Raw genomic sequence first — 14,265 nt, forward strand, 5'->3', positions numbered from 1 at the left:
CGTCTGCACTCAACCTCTGTGAATCTCAAATAGGGTTTTTGTGTCCTTTTTGTCTTAATAAGTGGGCTGCATACTTGGAGCTTTGCAGACTCAAGGGCAGTTTATTTATGTAGAAATACCCAATGTTTTCTGGAGGTGTTTTAGTGCACAAATGAAATTCAGCATGTGTGTAAATTAGACAGTATAATATTGGTTCAAACAGATACAGGGATTGAAAGAGGAAGACGAGGAAGGCGAAGATGTTCTTGACATTGACAAAAGTAAAATGAATAAACTCGCAAAACGTAAAGGAAGGGTGAGGTACGATGGAAAGGGACAAAAGGATGACGGTGGATTGTGACAGTGGTGTTGATGCCTCTGATTCTCTTTCAGTGGCCTTTGTGTCACTGTGTCACTCAGGACTTACATCTGGTAGGACTGCGAGTCAAAAGCAGGGAGATGGGCATCCAGAACCCGCATGCCCACATCCTAATTCCTGCCTGTCTCTTCTTTCTCCTCCTGTCTTCTCTCCCTGTCACATGTCAAACAAGAGGTAGGTGGGAGGAGAGAGAGAGAGAGAGAGAGAGAGAGAGAGAGAACAACGGTGGGGGTGCTATTTGTCTTCAGCAGCTGGAGGAGTGGAAACAGAGCAGAATAAGATCAGGAGGAAGTACAGATCCAAGTGCTGCCGGTTTATTTTTTCAATTACTTTTTCCAATTATTTTTCAATCCTTTTTTTCCCATAAACCCCATTGCGCTCAGTTCTCCCCCACCTCCCTTTCAGTTTAGGGGCATATCTCTTTGTCCTCACTGGATCTGTTTTTGGAGGACAACATGAAGGCCCCGTGGCTCTGTGTTCTGCCCTGCTTGGTCCCATTCTTAGCCTCTCTCAGCCTGGCTGAGGAGGGCCTGGAGTTCCCCAGCTTTGACGGAAAAGAACGGGTGATCAACATCAATGAGAAGAACTACAAGAAGGCCCTGAAGCGGTATGACATGCTGTGCCTTTTCTACCATGAGCCCCTTGGCTTCGACAAGGAGCTGCAGAAGCAGTATCAGATGGCCCAGCTGGTGCTGGAGGTAAGGGGGTTTGGGGGGCTGATATAGGGTAGAGACAGGGGAAGGAGAGGCAGGGACAGATGTAGCAGGAGGGGTAGGGGTATATATCAAGGGGTGTAGGAACAAGAGCAGATAGAGCAGGAAGGGTAGGGATAGATATTGGGGGTATGAGTGTGGGGCAGGGGTAGTGATTGGAGCAAATACAATATGCGGGGTTGGGGTAAGGGTAGATATGGGAGGCAGGGGAAACTATAAGAGCATAAGTGAGGGAAGGAATGCTAGAGGTATATGATAGGGGTTGCGGGTGCCAGGAAAGGATAACAGCCACGGATTAGTCCGAACTTGCTTGACAGACAAATCAAACTGAATTATGTAAAACTATTTACTGCTCCAGCCCCAGTTACAATAAACAACATGGACAGAATCGCTATGCGCTATGCAGTCCTCGCAGGTGGGGGATGTTTGAGGTCTCAGTCAAATGCTCCCGACATACTATCGTGCTGCAATTTAGAGTGGACCCTGATCTCTGGAGAGATCATCCTAAACCCCCAATGTACAGTCCTAATTTCAAGCCTTTATGAACCATTCCCGATGATCTTTTTTGTCTGGTTAATGTAATTTGATGTGAACGAGTTGCACAGAAATACCGCAGAGACTCAAAGCTTCAAAGTTTGTTCTCAAGGTCAAGTGCTGTGTTCAGCAGCTGTGTGGTATGACCCCAGCCAGGGGATATTTATGTGAATTCTACCTGTCCTTAAATTTATAGCATCATGTGCTTGTCCTGGCTGTGTTGTAAATATGGCTGACATCTTTTATGTACATGTTTAGTTATAGAAGCAGGAACAGACTTTCCAATATAGAGCACACTGTAGATTTTGTTCATTTTGCATATATTGACGTGGAAGGAGTTCAGTTGCGTGGTTGCAGGGAAAATTCAGTAAACAGAATCTTCTTTGAACTGAGAAACCTTTCAAGTTATAGCCACTGTGCCAGGCTTTTCCCCTGCGTGAGGTATCACCTCCATTTTTGAGTTAATTACTTACATTGAAAGTGCAAAATTTCACACCACAAGAGCATTTTACATTACATTTATTAATTTATAGACCTACCTTTCCAGAGGGACTTACTGAGCTATGCATATAATAACGAATGCAGAATAAATACAGAATGAATCTGTAGTGCAGTGGTTCACAAGAAATCCCTTGATGACCTGTGAATGAAATTGATTTTTTACAATCTCTAGGAAAAGCATTGAGAGCCACTGTTGTAACACAATTAAAGCAAACCATGTTATTGTATAAAACTGTAGTGAGGTTTGGTCAGGTTTATTCATAACAACTGAGTTCAACAACCGATCTAAATTCTGTATATCTGTAGAGTCCAACTTAGTGAAAAACATAGACATGACAATGGTTTAGAAATAAAGGATACAGTAAATATTTATTGGCGATGATAAAGATTACATGAATAAGCTAACTGAAAACAATAATTTGCATAATATGAGGAATAATATTATACGATTCTTAATCAGAGGAAATTATAATCATGCAACGGCTAAATATGGAAGTTAACAGTACCACCACTTAACGAATGTTAATTTGTGTTTATCATAACTGGCTGAAGGTTAAGAAATCTGAGCTACATAGAGAGCAGGAGAACTGGGGGCAGATGTAGCAGATAGAATGGGGGGAGCGGGTGTAAGGGAGCTGATATAACAGTGTGGGGCAGAGGCTGGTAGGGCTTGGCTGTGGGAATTAAGATTCAATTTGAAGAAGTGGCTTTCAGTCCCCTTCAGAAGACAGGCAGTGACTGCGGTTCTGACAGGTGTAGTTACCTCAATTCCCCACTGGGGGGCAAGACCCTGGAAGAGCTGTAACTGGGATGTGTGAAAGTACGGAACAGCACGCACTGATGGGTTGTGGAAAGAGCTGAGGTTGCTTGTGGGATACAGCATGTGAAAAAACAACTTTCTTGGTATATTACAATTTCTATAAATGTTGCCACCTCTCAGATTGAACTCTTGGTCTGTAAATATGAATTACACAAGTTACCTTGGACATGCGGCAGTTTTTACATTCTTTACATTACATTACATGCTTTAATTTTCTGACATATGTTAGATTGCATTCTAATAAAAGGTGGGTCATAGGAAATAGACTTAAGTGGGTCTTGGGCTTGGGCAGTTTGGGAACAACTGGGTGACACAACCTGGCGTTATAGAGCAAAGAAGTCTGGCAGGAGGTTATTTATGGAAAAGGCATATCAGCCATATATTCCTGAGGCTCAACCAGTGTTCATCAGTGTGAATGTTCACTTGTGTTCCTTAAAAACACCTTTTTTCAAACAACTGCCTGCTTACTGCCTGACACAATGGGCTATATTATAAGTATGAGCCTGCCTTGAGATTGTGCCTCTGTGTCATTTGCTAACGGAGAGAACTGATTGAAAGCGATAGCAGCTCACTATGCCCACCCTGCCTAGCTCTCAATGCTGAATGTCCATGTCCAACCTGGATCTTGCCCACCCAGGTTTACCCCCACCTGAATCTCTACTCACTGCATTTTGCTCATGTTGAGAACTCTGCTTGTGGACTGTTCAGCGAAATTAGCTGTACCGCTGTCCGTCTAGCACAAATCCCAAACTTCCAAGAGTTCTGGAGAATAATCAAGACATGATTGTCCTTGAGCTTAGTGGAATCGTGAGTTTTAAATTAACATTAAATTAATATTCATTTTGATTAAATATATGAGCCCAGCTGGACTCATGTAAACCTCGATAAGGATTTACTCTGAAGGGTTTAAAAGACTTGAAGGTTTAAAAGTCTTACTTTTCTTTTTCTTCTTTTTTTTTTAGCGGATATGAGAGCTGGACGATCCCTTTGTTCATGCTAGAGCACCCGTGTTATGATCGCTTGTCAGTATTTGACAGTCTGTTCTCTCTGTTGACTCGACGGAGGGAATTGCACTCTGGTTCTATTCATGGAAAAGATCACTGTGAAACTATTTCACTGCCGTCCCAGTTTCTCCCATCGCTGTTTTATTCCCAGTCAGCCAAATCCAATGATTGTGATCCACTGTGTCCTTCTACTGTCTTTCATATATGAATATATTACACCGAGTTTCTTAGTAAATCATACACAGAATTGAATCTAAAATTGGACCCACTTCTTAACCGAGAATCATGCATCAGATCCAATAAACAATGTGCATGGTAAATACAACTCCAACACGAAAGGTCAAGTGATATTTGATGTGTAATTACTGTTTAGATTGAAAATATTAACATCAGACTCTGTGAAAAAGAGAATTCATTCTTCTCAACACTTTTAATAGAAATGTTTGCACCAAAAGAATTTGAAAATAGGGGAAACCTGCAGAAAAGAGTGCAATTTTCAGTTTGGAAGTGGACTTTATGATTTTTATATTTTTGTATTCTCCTTGTCCTTTTGAGCCCATCTGGTGGAATTTCCCTTTTTAAAAACAAAACATGCATCCAACTGGAAAATATCTGAACAATTTATATCTGAAAAATTAAATACAGTATACTGTAAATATGTCACATCACTGTTTTACATAAGCTGGGAAGAGGTTTGTGGAAGGTACAGTACAAGTGTACTGTAAAATGCTCAGTGTTAATCAAACTATAACAGGGTGCAAATGAGTCCAGTAAGGATTGCATGTACTCTGTCAGAGTTGATTTAATACTGAACAGTTTACTGAGTTTCCATCGATGAAAAAGGGAGATTCATTCAGCAGATAATTTCTTAGCTGTGTATTCTGTCATCATAGTGTGGCTCCAACATTGTGGACATGTTGTAGGAATGTTCCGTAATGGCTAGTGAGTGCTTGATTCTCACAGCTGTCTATTTCCCATCCTCAGCTGGCAGCCCAGGTCCTGGAGGACAAGGACATCGGGTTTGGGATGGTGGACTCTCAAGAGGACGCTAAGGTTGCCCAAAAACTGGGTATGCCCCGGAAACAGTGGGCCCAGGATGACACTGCACTTCCATTTTCTTGAATTCCTTCTCCAAAAAATGTAAAAGTAATTTGATTTCAATGAACATGGCCATTGATCAGCATTCACGGGCCAGAACTCAATCAGAATTTGTCATTAATAACTGTCATTAAGAGGCAGTTTGAAGAATTCAGCAGCCATTAAAAAGAAAAGCAAAGACAGATCTTGAGGCCCAGCAATGCTGGTGTCTGCATCCCTGTAGAACCCTAAAGACTTTCTGTGATTCCCTAGGTCTGGAGGAGGAGGGCAGTGTGTACATCTTCAAAAATGAGCGAGTCATTGAGTTTGATGGAGAGCTTTCTGCAGACACGCTGGTGGAGTTCCTGCTGGATGTGAGTTTTGAGGGTTAGGGTGGGAGTTTGGTTGTGGGAGGGGACGTTCTGTGAGAAATGAAATATGGGCAGACATTTCTTTTTTTCCTGTCAGATACTTGTTGTTTTGCTGTTTCATCAGTTCATCTGTAATTTGGTGATAGACAGGGTGGGAGGATGCATGTTCTAGTACTTTCCCTCCCACCCATGTCTGTTTCTGTATTGAGGCTGAAAGGGGTAGCTCTGTTATTCATTTTTGTGGACTTGATGCTGGATGTGCTACAGCTTGCTGCTCACATGCATGTTGGCACCTGAAAAACAACATTTCCTCCCCAAAGTTTGCAATCAGGGCTTTAGAAGTACACCCACCTGTACATTTCAGCCAAAGGTCTTCATCAGCTTGACAGTTGTCAGCTTTTTGTTTATGCAAACAGCATCAGCACAAGTGTTCCCCCATTTGTCTGTTTCTACCCAGTGAAGCCAAACCACGTATATGAGGCAGTGATTATTTATTACCTATAGTGCACATAGGAGACCCAGTGACTCTTGTATACCCTACAGCCACACACAGTACTACAGAGAGGCGTATCTGTCCTTGATGGCAGCAGGTAGCCTGTGGATCCCTGATGTGCCATCGGGAGGAACTGATATAATACTCTCCTGTTTGTGCTCTCTTGTGCCCCCTAGCTGCTGGAAGACCCCGTGGAGCTGATCAGCAATGCCTTGGAGCTGCGCGCCTTTGACCGCATGGAGGAGGAAACGAGGCTCATTGGCTACTTCAAGGGCGAGGATTCTGAGTGTGAGGGAGGGAGGGGTGGGGGTAGGAGATTGGCCAGGGATGGTGGGTTGTAGTGGGCTAGATTGCCCCTGTGCCTTTACTCAAGAGCAGCTCTTCTGGCCAACTGAGCACCACCTGTCTGTCTGCACCAGCTGCACATGAAGTGCTCTCCTCTGACCCATTGACTGCACCGCTCAATTGGTGGGCTGCAGGGGCCACACAGGCTTTGGATGAGAGGGCGCAAACTGGTCTGTGTTCTCCCAAATTGACAGAATACATACATGCAGAAACAATAGGGCATTACAAAATACAAGGAAAGAAAATATCAGGGTAAAAAGATGATAATAGTGATACTATCAGGCCAGGCAGTCATCTTAAAGCCCCGTATAAAGTCATCCAGACAAGCTTGTAAGTGAGCAGAAGGCAGCCCAGAAGAGCGCTGCAATGGCTTGATTCAAACTCACGTCAGGCACACACAGCAGGTCCCACGCCTGACCGTGTCCCATTTCCCAGTCTCCTGGCTTTCCGCAGAGAATCCTGACCTGACTGAAAATCAAATTAAATCTCATTCCTCTCTTTGCCTTTCTCCTCTCACATTCTTTATCTCCTCTCCTCTCTTCCTCCTGCTCTCTCTCCCTCCCCCCTCCATCTCTCTCTCCCAGACTTCAGAGCCTTTCAGGAGGCAGCTGAACACTTCCAGCCCTACATTAAGTTTTTTGGCACCTTTGATAAGGGGGTGAGTGGCTTTTGCATGTGCAGCAGTTATCACATAGAGAGCGCAGAAGCACAATATCACATCTGCATAATTCACCCATTTTGGTTTTAAAATGTTGACTAAAAGGTATGGTTTATCTGTGAACTGAATAAAGACTCAAAGCCCCAACCACAGAGCTTCTCCACTCTAGCTCCCTAGCGGTGGAAGAAACTCCCCATTCCTCTATGAACCACTCAGTCATTGCCCATTATCAGCCGTGATCTGAAGATGCATCTGTTCAGACTTTACCTGGACTAACTATCACTACTCTGCAGAACACTCTCAATCTAGACTCGTTCTTATCACTTCACTCCTTCTAATTTGTTCCTGCAGCACTTTCATGTTACACTTGTATCTCCATCCAGCACTTATATTGCAGTTGTATCATTATCTTTATGTTGTAACTCGTCGTCATGCCTTCTAACTTTCTGACCTAGCCTATGCTTACTATGTGAACTAGACCTAATGTATATATGGTTACGGATAACTGTTACATAATGAGTATTGTACCTTATCTGGGGGCGACATAGCTCAGGAGGTTAGAGCGGTTGTTTGGCAGTCGGAGGGTTGCCGGTTCGATCCTCCCCCCTGGGCGTGTCAAAGTGTCCCTGAGCAAAACACCTAACCCCTAAATGCTCCCAACAAGCTGATTGGTACCTTGCATGGCAGCCTTTCACCATTGGTGTGTGTGGATGGGTGAATGAGAGGCATCAATTGTAAAGGGCTTTGGATAAAAGCGCTATATAAAGAATGCAGTCCATGTTTTGTAGTTGTTCCAATGACCGATATGTACGTCAATTTGGAAAAAAGCATCTGGCAAATAAATGTAATGTAGTTTATGGTCTCTCTCTGTGAATTGAAGGAAGACTCAAGGAAGGGCTCTCATGTGATCTCTCTCTCTGTGAGCTGAGATTGTTTTGTTTACGGCAGGTTGCTAAGGAGTTGACGCTGAAGATGAACGAGGTGGACTTCTATGAGCCCTTCATGGACGAACCCGTGACCATCCCTGGAAAGCCTCACTTAGAGGAAGACATTGTGGAGTTTGTCAAAATTCACAGAAGGTAATGTAAAAGCTTCCTTAAATGTGAGTATCCAAATAAACATGTACATGGTGAATGCTCACACTGCACGTGTTTGTCACACTGTGAGCTTGCCAGGGAAGTCACCTGAACTAACCCATAATGAGGCTTCTGCAATAAAACAATAAAATGAACAAATGCATGCTGGGGACTGGCAGAAGTAATAATATCAAATAATACATAGAATAAGTATGAGAATCCGAAGAGAAAAATCCTAACTTTTGAAGGGAAACAAAATTCAAATGTTCATTCAGTTCTAGTACCCTTCCATAGGGAAACATACCGTTCTGATGTAAGAAGGGGAACATTTTTGGTAACTTATGCATTATTAACTTTGGATACTGTACTTTTGACTGTTCTTTGGCAGTAAGTCAGATTCTATACTGTGCATATTTCCAGGCCAACACTGCGAAAGCTGCGAGCTAAAGATATGTTTGAGACCTGGGTGAGCTGACCCTTCTTTTCTACATTTTCTTCGGCTTGCTTCATTCAAAAATTGGTTACATATGTGAACACTGGCATTCTGCCAGATTAGCGTAGGCATGCTTTAATGATCTCATTCTAATTCCAATTAAAGATGGAAAAAAACAAAAAAAACAAAGAAACTGTATGATGTAGAAATCCTTACGAGGGCGGGCTCATTTCAGATCTGAACAATGCCCTGTCAATAAAGTCTGTGATATTGGTAGCTAAATAAATGCTTCCTCATCAGTTTGTGGGTGATGCGTGATTGGTTGTTGTGCCACCTCAAGTCTTTCGTTAGCATAACAGGTCAAAATAGCTAGAAACCCATGGAAATATGGCTAAAAGTGGTTACACCAGAAAGAGTCTGAGATGTTAACGACCTCTCACCACTACAGGAAGATGACATGGAGGGAATCCACATCGTTGCTTTTGCTGAGGAGGAAGATCCTGGTGAGTTACTATGAAAGATATGCTTATTGAAGGGACACTTCACTTTATCAAAACCCTGAATCCAGCTAAAACACAAGCCAGTTTCATGCACACCACAGCCTGGAATCGATTCCCAGCCATGCTAATGCCATGTCAGTGATGACTGTGGCCATTGCATCATACAGGTAGAGTGGGCATGTTTCAGTCAGTAAGGAGTCACCAGCCTCGTTACAGTTTGATTGGGCAATGGCAGTCTGTGCCTGTGCTAGCTGCACATGAAATGCGGTCTTCAGGTGCAGTGGCCATAGACATTCCAAACTACGATGGCAAGATTTGCTTCAAACCTGCAAATGTGATATTCCAGATGGTTTTGAGTTCCTTGAGATCTTGAAGGAGGTGGCGAGGGATAACACCCATAATCCAGATCTGAGCATCGTGTGGATCGACCCAGACAATTTCCCCCTGGTGAGAGAGATTATGATCAATACATCAGTATTGCAGAGTATTTTGCACTATTTTAGTATTTTAGGCTTGCTTTTAGATATGTTTAACTTAAATTATTTGTGTATATTATATTACATATTGCATATTAATGAACTACTGTATATTACTTGTATGACTCAACCCCCCTACATTAGGAAATAACACCTTCCTCTGCTCAATCATCATAAGTTAAAAATGTATCAATACTGTAAATACTGTTATGGGATTGCATCATATTTGCCTCTTTCATGCAGCTGACTACATACTGGGAAAAGACCTTCAAAGTGGACCTCTTCAAACCTCAGATTGGTGTGGTGAATGTCACAGATGTAAGCAAAAACATTGATCAAACATCAGACAAACAAGCTTTTATATGAAGGAGTTGAGTTGCCTGACTGGGGAAAGTCAATGTGGCCTTAAATCTATCATAAATTAAGTGCTGTTGGGTGGTTTATTCGGTTAAAGTACCAAACTGTGGTGCATGAATGATCCCCACTATCTCATATCGAATCCGGACCATGCCAATGGCACCTGTGGCCAGTAGCTCCGTAGGGCGATGCACAATTGGCGATTACATTGCCCAAGGTACAGGAGGGTTCAGTTGGTTAGGGGTCTGTGTTTCATCACTCACTACCAACCCCCATTGATGGATTGGGCAACCGTGGACTATATGCCAAAGCTGTATATGAAATGTCTTCCTCCAACTCAGCTTTATGCAAGCTTAGCTGTGGGCTGTGGTGTGAAAAGAAACAAGTTGGCGACTACATGTTTCGGAGGAGAACCGCGGATGTCCACACTCTCGTGAATTGGCTGCGGGGATCACACATGAACATTCCAAATTAGGGTGGAAATTGGACATACTGAATCCCATATTGGGTGGCAAATGTATGATAAAATGAATAAATAAATAAATGAAGTGACTATGATTTGGCCCATTATAACCTTCAACTCCAGCATGACCTCACTGTGACCCGCAGGCGGACAGTGTGTGGCTGCACATGCCGGACGATGAACATCTCCCCAGTGCGGAGGAGCTGGAGGACTGGATTGAGGACGTGCTGTCTGGAAAGGTCAACACGGAAGACGATGACAATGACATTCCAGTCCCTGTTGATGATGATGACGATGACGATGATGATATTGGTGATTTTGATGATGACGATGAGGATGAAGATGATGATGATGGTAATTTATAAACTGGGCCTCACAGGTAGTACATCCAGATAAAGCAAGCAAACTTCATGTGCTCCACCATCCAAAATTGAACCCTGACCCTTCCAGTGCTGACTGTAGCCAGGAGTTCTGTGAGATGTGTTTGGCCATAGCATTGCCCTGGGAGGGATGGGTTTTATTTGGCATAGTTTTCTCATCTCAGCATACCATAGCAACTCCTCTGGCCAATCAGGTGCCTGCGTTCTGCCTGTGCCAGCTGCGTAGGTGGTGCAGTCCTATAACACAGTGGCTGTGTGACTGAGTTAATAGACTGCAAAGTGAAAAGTGCTGGTTGCACTTTGGAGACTGTGTGTGTCAATGTGCCCTCTCTTGGGTTTCCAGAGGATGTCACAGCAATGCGGTGGGCATGCATATACAACTGGGCATTCCAAATTAGAGGACATAAAGTAAAAGTTTAAACTGATAAACTGTCTCTTCAGATTGCTAGTATAGGCATCACAGAAGACTCGTACGATGGAATCTGCACTTACCTGGAGCCTCAATTTCACTGAAAAAATACCAGAAACAACATTGACCGGATGATTTTTCAGAATTTTGTATATTTTGTACATACCTGTCTTCAGCTGCAAGTTTGCTTTAGATTTATGATTTAGAAATGACATAAGGACAGTTTAAACTGAATGGAAAGTCTGCAGAGATTTCCCATGGTTATAAAGGCTCTCCTTATCATTGCTTTTAAATGAGAAAGTTGTTATACCAGGTTATTTATGATTCTGGTATTTTTTTGACATTTTACTATATAATCTGTGATTTTGAAAGATGCTACCTGCGAATGATTGTAAAAATCCCGACCATACTCCATCATGCCTAAGACTATACTTTGTCATGCCTAAGACTACACTCTCCCATGCCTAAGACTACACTCTTCCATGCCTAAGACTACTCTCCCATGCCTAAGACTAAACTCTATCATGCCTAAGACTGCTCTCTACCATGCCTAAGACTACACTCTCCCATGCCTAAGACTAAACTCTATCATGCCTAAGACTACTCTCTATCATGCCTAAGACTACACCCTCCCATGCATAAGACTACACTCTATCATGCCTACAGTCATATTTATGATTGGTAAGTTATGCATTCTATTGATTGTGCTAATTTTCTTGTAGCATAAATTAATAATGATAAAGACTTTTAAAAACAAAAAAATAACTTAAATGCTTTGGTACTGATGCAACAAGGACTGCATTGCATGTTACATTACATTACATGTATTTATACCTAGCGTATTGTTTCATATGTGCTTGTCGCTGTGGCTCATTGATAATTTACTATATTCTGTCCAGGCACTGAAAACTCCCGCACTAAAACTGAAGTCATAGGGTTTTGCACTCACTGAAATTGAGGGATCATTGAGGGATCGTTCTTGACTTCAATCACCCTCTGGAAAAAAAAACACAAAACGTACATTTTAAAGCACTTAACTGTGGTGAAGTTGGGTAGCTCTGACTTTGTTCTATAAACATGTGCCTTACTCCACAGTACAATTAATCTAGCAACATGCAAGAGAATCACGTGTCAGGATAATTCATATATTATTATTAACAAATAGATAGCATCTTCACTGAGTGTATAATAATATCACTTACAAAAGATGGTGGTCCTTACTGACGGGGGCCTAACTTTGCATAATGAGCTTTTGTTTTGTTTCCCCCCACTAATTTCAACTTTAGCCATGCTTTTGTCATTGTGTGAGTTTAAAAAGGTAGCTAACACGTGGATAAGTTAGTCAATCAGCACGAAGGACAAAGGACAGTGGAGATATACTCAATCTGGGTCACCATCTCCCTGTGAGATGGAATCTTTGACAGAGGACACTGTAACCCACATCAATTTATGGCTCCCTTACTGCTGCTGCTTTTGAATTTTGTTACATAATATTTTGTTCCAGTTAAAGGTATAGTTATATAGATCGCTGATATGTGAAATAGCAGTTATTGCTTTTTAAAAAGAAAGTGTTTACCGCTTACTCCAGCATTACACACATGTAACACGAGATGAAAGTGTTGCAAATGACTTTCCTTTCATGAAATTGAAGAAAAGAATCGATACACATTCTGTCACTCCGCTTTGGATGGAGAGCAGAGGGAAGCAAATCCCCAAAGACTGTAATATTAGTTTGCAGTTTTCTGAGACTGTTTCAATGGGATAAAAATCTCCAAATATTTTGATTTTAGAGAAAACTTATGTCAGCACATTGCACAAGAATTATTTACATTTTATTCCACTGAGATACCACTGAGACTTTTAAAACTTATTGAAATACACGATAAACTTAAAAGTGGATCAAAACATTTGCATATGAAGATGAATGTGACCAATGAAGGAAATTGATTCCTTTTAAATAAAACAGTTCAATGAAGCTCAGTTGTCTGATTCATATAGTACATGTTGTATTACATGCATGGACAGAAAGGCAGTTTTCAACTTCTTTCCCTTTGCATATTTGCATGTCTGTGTGAGTGTGTGTGTGCGTGTGCATGGATGTGTGTGTGTGTGGGTGCGTGGGTGTGTCTGTGTGTGTGTGCGTGTGGGTGTGTCTGTGTGTATGTGTGTGTGTGTGTTTGTGTGTGCGTGTGCATGTTTGTGTGTGGGTGCGTGCATGTGAGTGCATGTGTATAAGTGTATGTGTATGTGTGCAGATCCATTGGGGGGTGATATTCCTAAGTGTTGGCAGTGGCTCATTAGCGAGGTCAGAGCCCTCATTTACTGAGCTCCAGCTCCTCCTCTGCTTTGGACTCTCAGCCTCTTAACGTTGAATTATTAACACGCAAGTGAATAATTCAGCAGTACTGGGCTTAATTATGCAGATAAAATGTATATCCATGTACATGTATATTTATGATAGTACAGACTGTGGCTATATCAGTACAGCCACACATTAATCTAATATGAGTGCCTGTTTCATTTATATGTATTCAGAGGTATAAGCCTTGATTCCATGCAGTGCTCGAAATAGAACAACATATAGAGTGGATGGGAACTAAATTGTATTGCAAATAAGTATGACTGACACTGGTAGTCATATGTGGGTAAATGCTTTAAGTGAAAAACAAAGGATTACAACATATTTGACACATATAATCTTTCCAAAAAAGTGCTGAAAATAACACTTTTTGTAAATGGGCCTTCATAACAACGACATAACTCCTTCATAAGCACTACATAAACATTCATAAATTATTTTGTAAGAAACCAAAAATATGCTTGTTGTATGTTGTCCTCACTGATGCAGCAAGTGAACATTGCCACAACATACCAGGTGACACATACTGTACTATGTGCCTATTTCTGGTAGCTGACATAAGCATTTATGAACATTCTATATAGTAGGTGCAGTAGATGCTGCTGTATATAGTGCTTTTTAATGCGTTATTTGGTTCTTATGAATGAATGCAGTTGTTATTATGATGAGACAGAATGATACAACAGAACTTCACAGGGTTTTTAAAAAAAAATAATGAATACACAAAATACAAGAATTTACTTTATCCCATATTGTGATGTCATTTAGGTCAATTTTCAGTTCATGTTGAATCAGTCCTGCACATTTTGTTATTGATGTCCATGAAATAAAAATATTAAAAAGTGCTTAAGAATACAGGAATTGTTGTTTAATGTGTCAAGGTAAGACCATAAGAATATGTAATAAGAGAGAGAGAAAGTACTTAAGAATAATTATCT

General features: G+C 41.6%; 1 protein-coding gene across 1 annotated transcript; it reads left to right on the forward strand.

The window, feature by feature from the left end:
* The first annotated feature begins 228 nt into the window (after positions 1–228).
* On the forward strand, positions 229–12,943 carry LOC118222593 (calsequestrin-2-like). The gene is made up of 11 exons (XM_035408301.1): positions 229–1,056; positions 4,915–4,999; positions 5,281–5,381; positions 6,048–6,159; positions 6,801–6,874; positions 7,823–7,953; positions 8,371–8,416; positions 8,832–8,886; positions 9,230–9,330; positions 9,603–9,677; positions 10,326–12,943. Exons 1-11 carry the CDS (start codon positions 814–816, stop codon positions 10,542–10,544), a joined length of 1,242 nt encoding a protein of 413 aa, XP_035264192.1. The 5' UTR covers positions 229–813; the 3' UTR covers positions 10,545–12,943.
* The last annotated feature ends 1,322 nt before the right edge of the window (positions 12,944–14,265 follow it).

This window comes from Anguilla anguilla, chromosome 3 (genome assembly GCF_013347855.1).
Source record: "Anguilla anguilla isolate fAngAng1 chromosome 3, fAngAng1.pri, whole genome shotgun sequence".
NCBI classification, from domain to species: Eukaryota; Metazoa; Chordata; class Actinopteri; order Anguilliformes; family Anguillidae; genus Anguilla; species Anguilla anguilla.

Coding starts and splice junctions, on each gene's coding strand:
- LOC118222593 (XM_035408301.1), top strand. CDS start 814: ATGAAGGCCCCGTGGCTCTGTGTTCTGCCCTGCTTGGTCCCATTCTTA. Junction 6,875..7,822: donor TTGGCACCTTTGATAAGGGG/GTGAGTGGCTTT, acceptor TGTTTACGGCAG/GTTGCTAAGGAGTTGACGCT. Junction 9,678..10,325: donor GTGTGGTGAATGTCACAGAT/GTAAGCAAAAAC, acceptor TGTGACCCGCAG/GCGGACAGTGTGTGGCTGCA.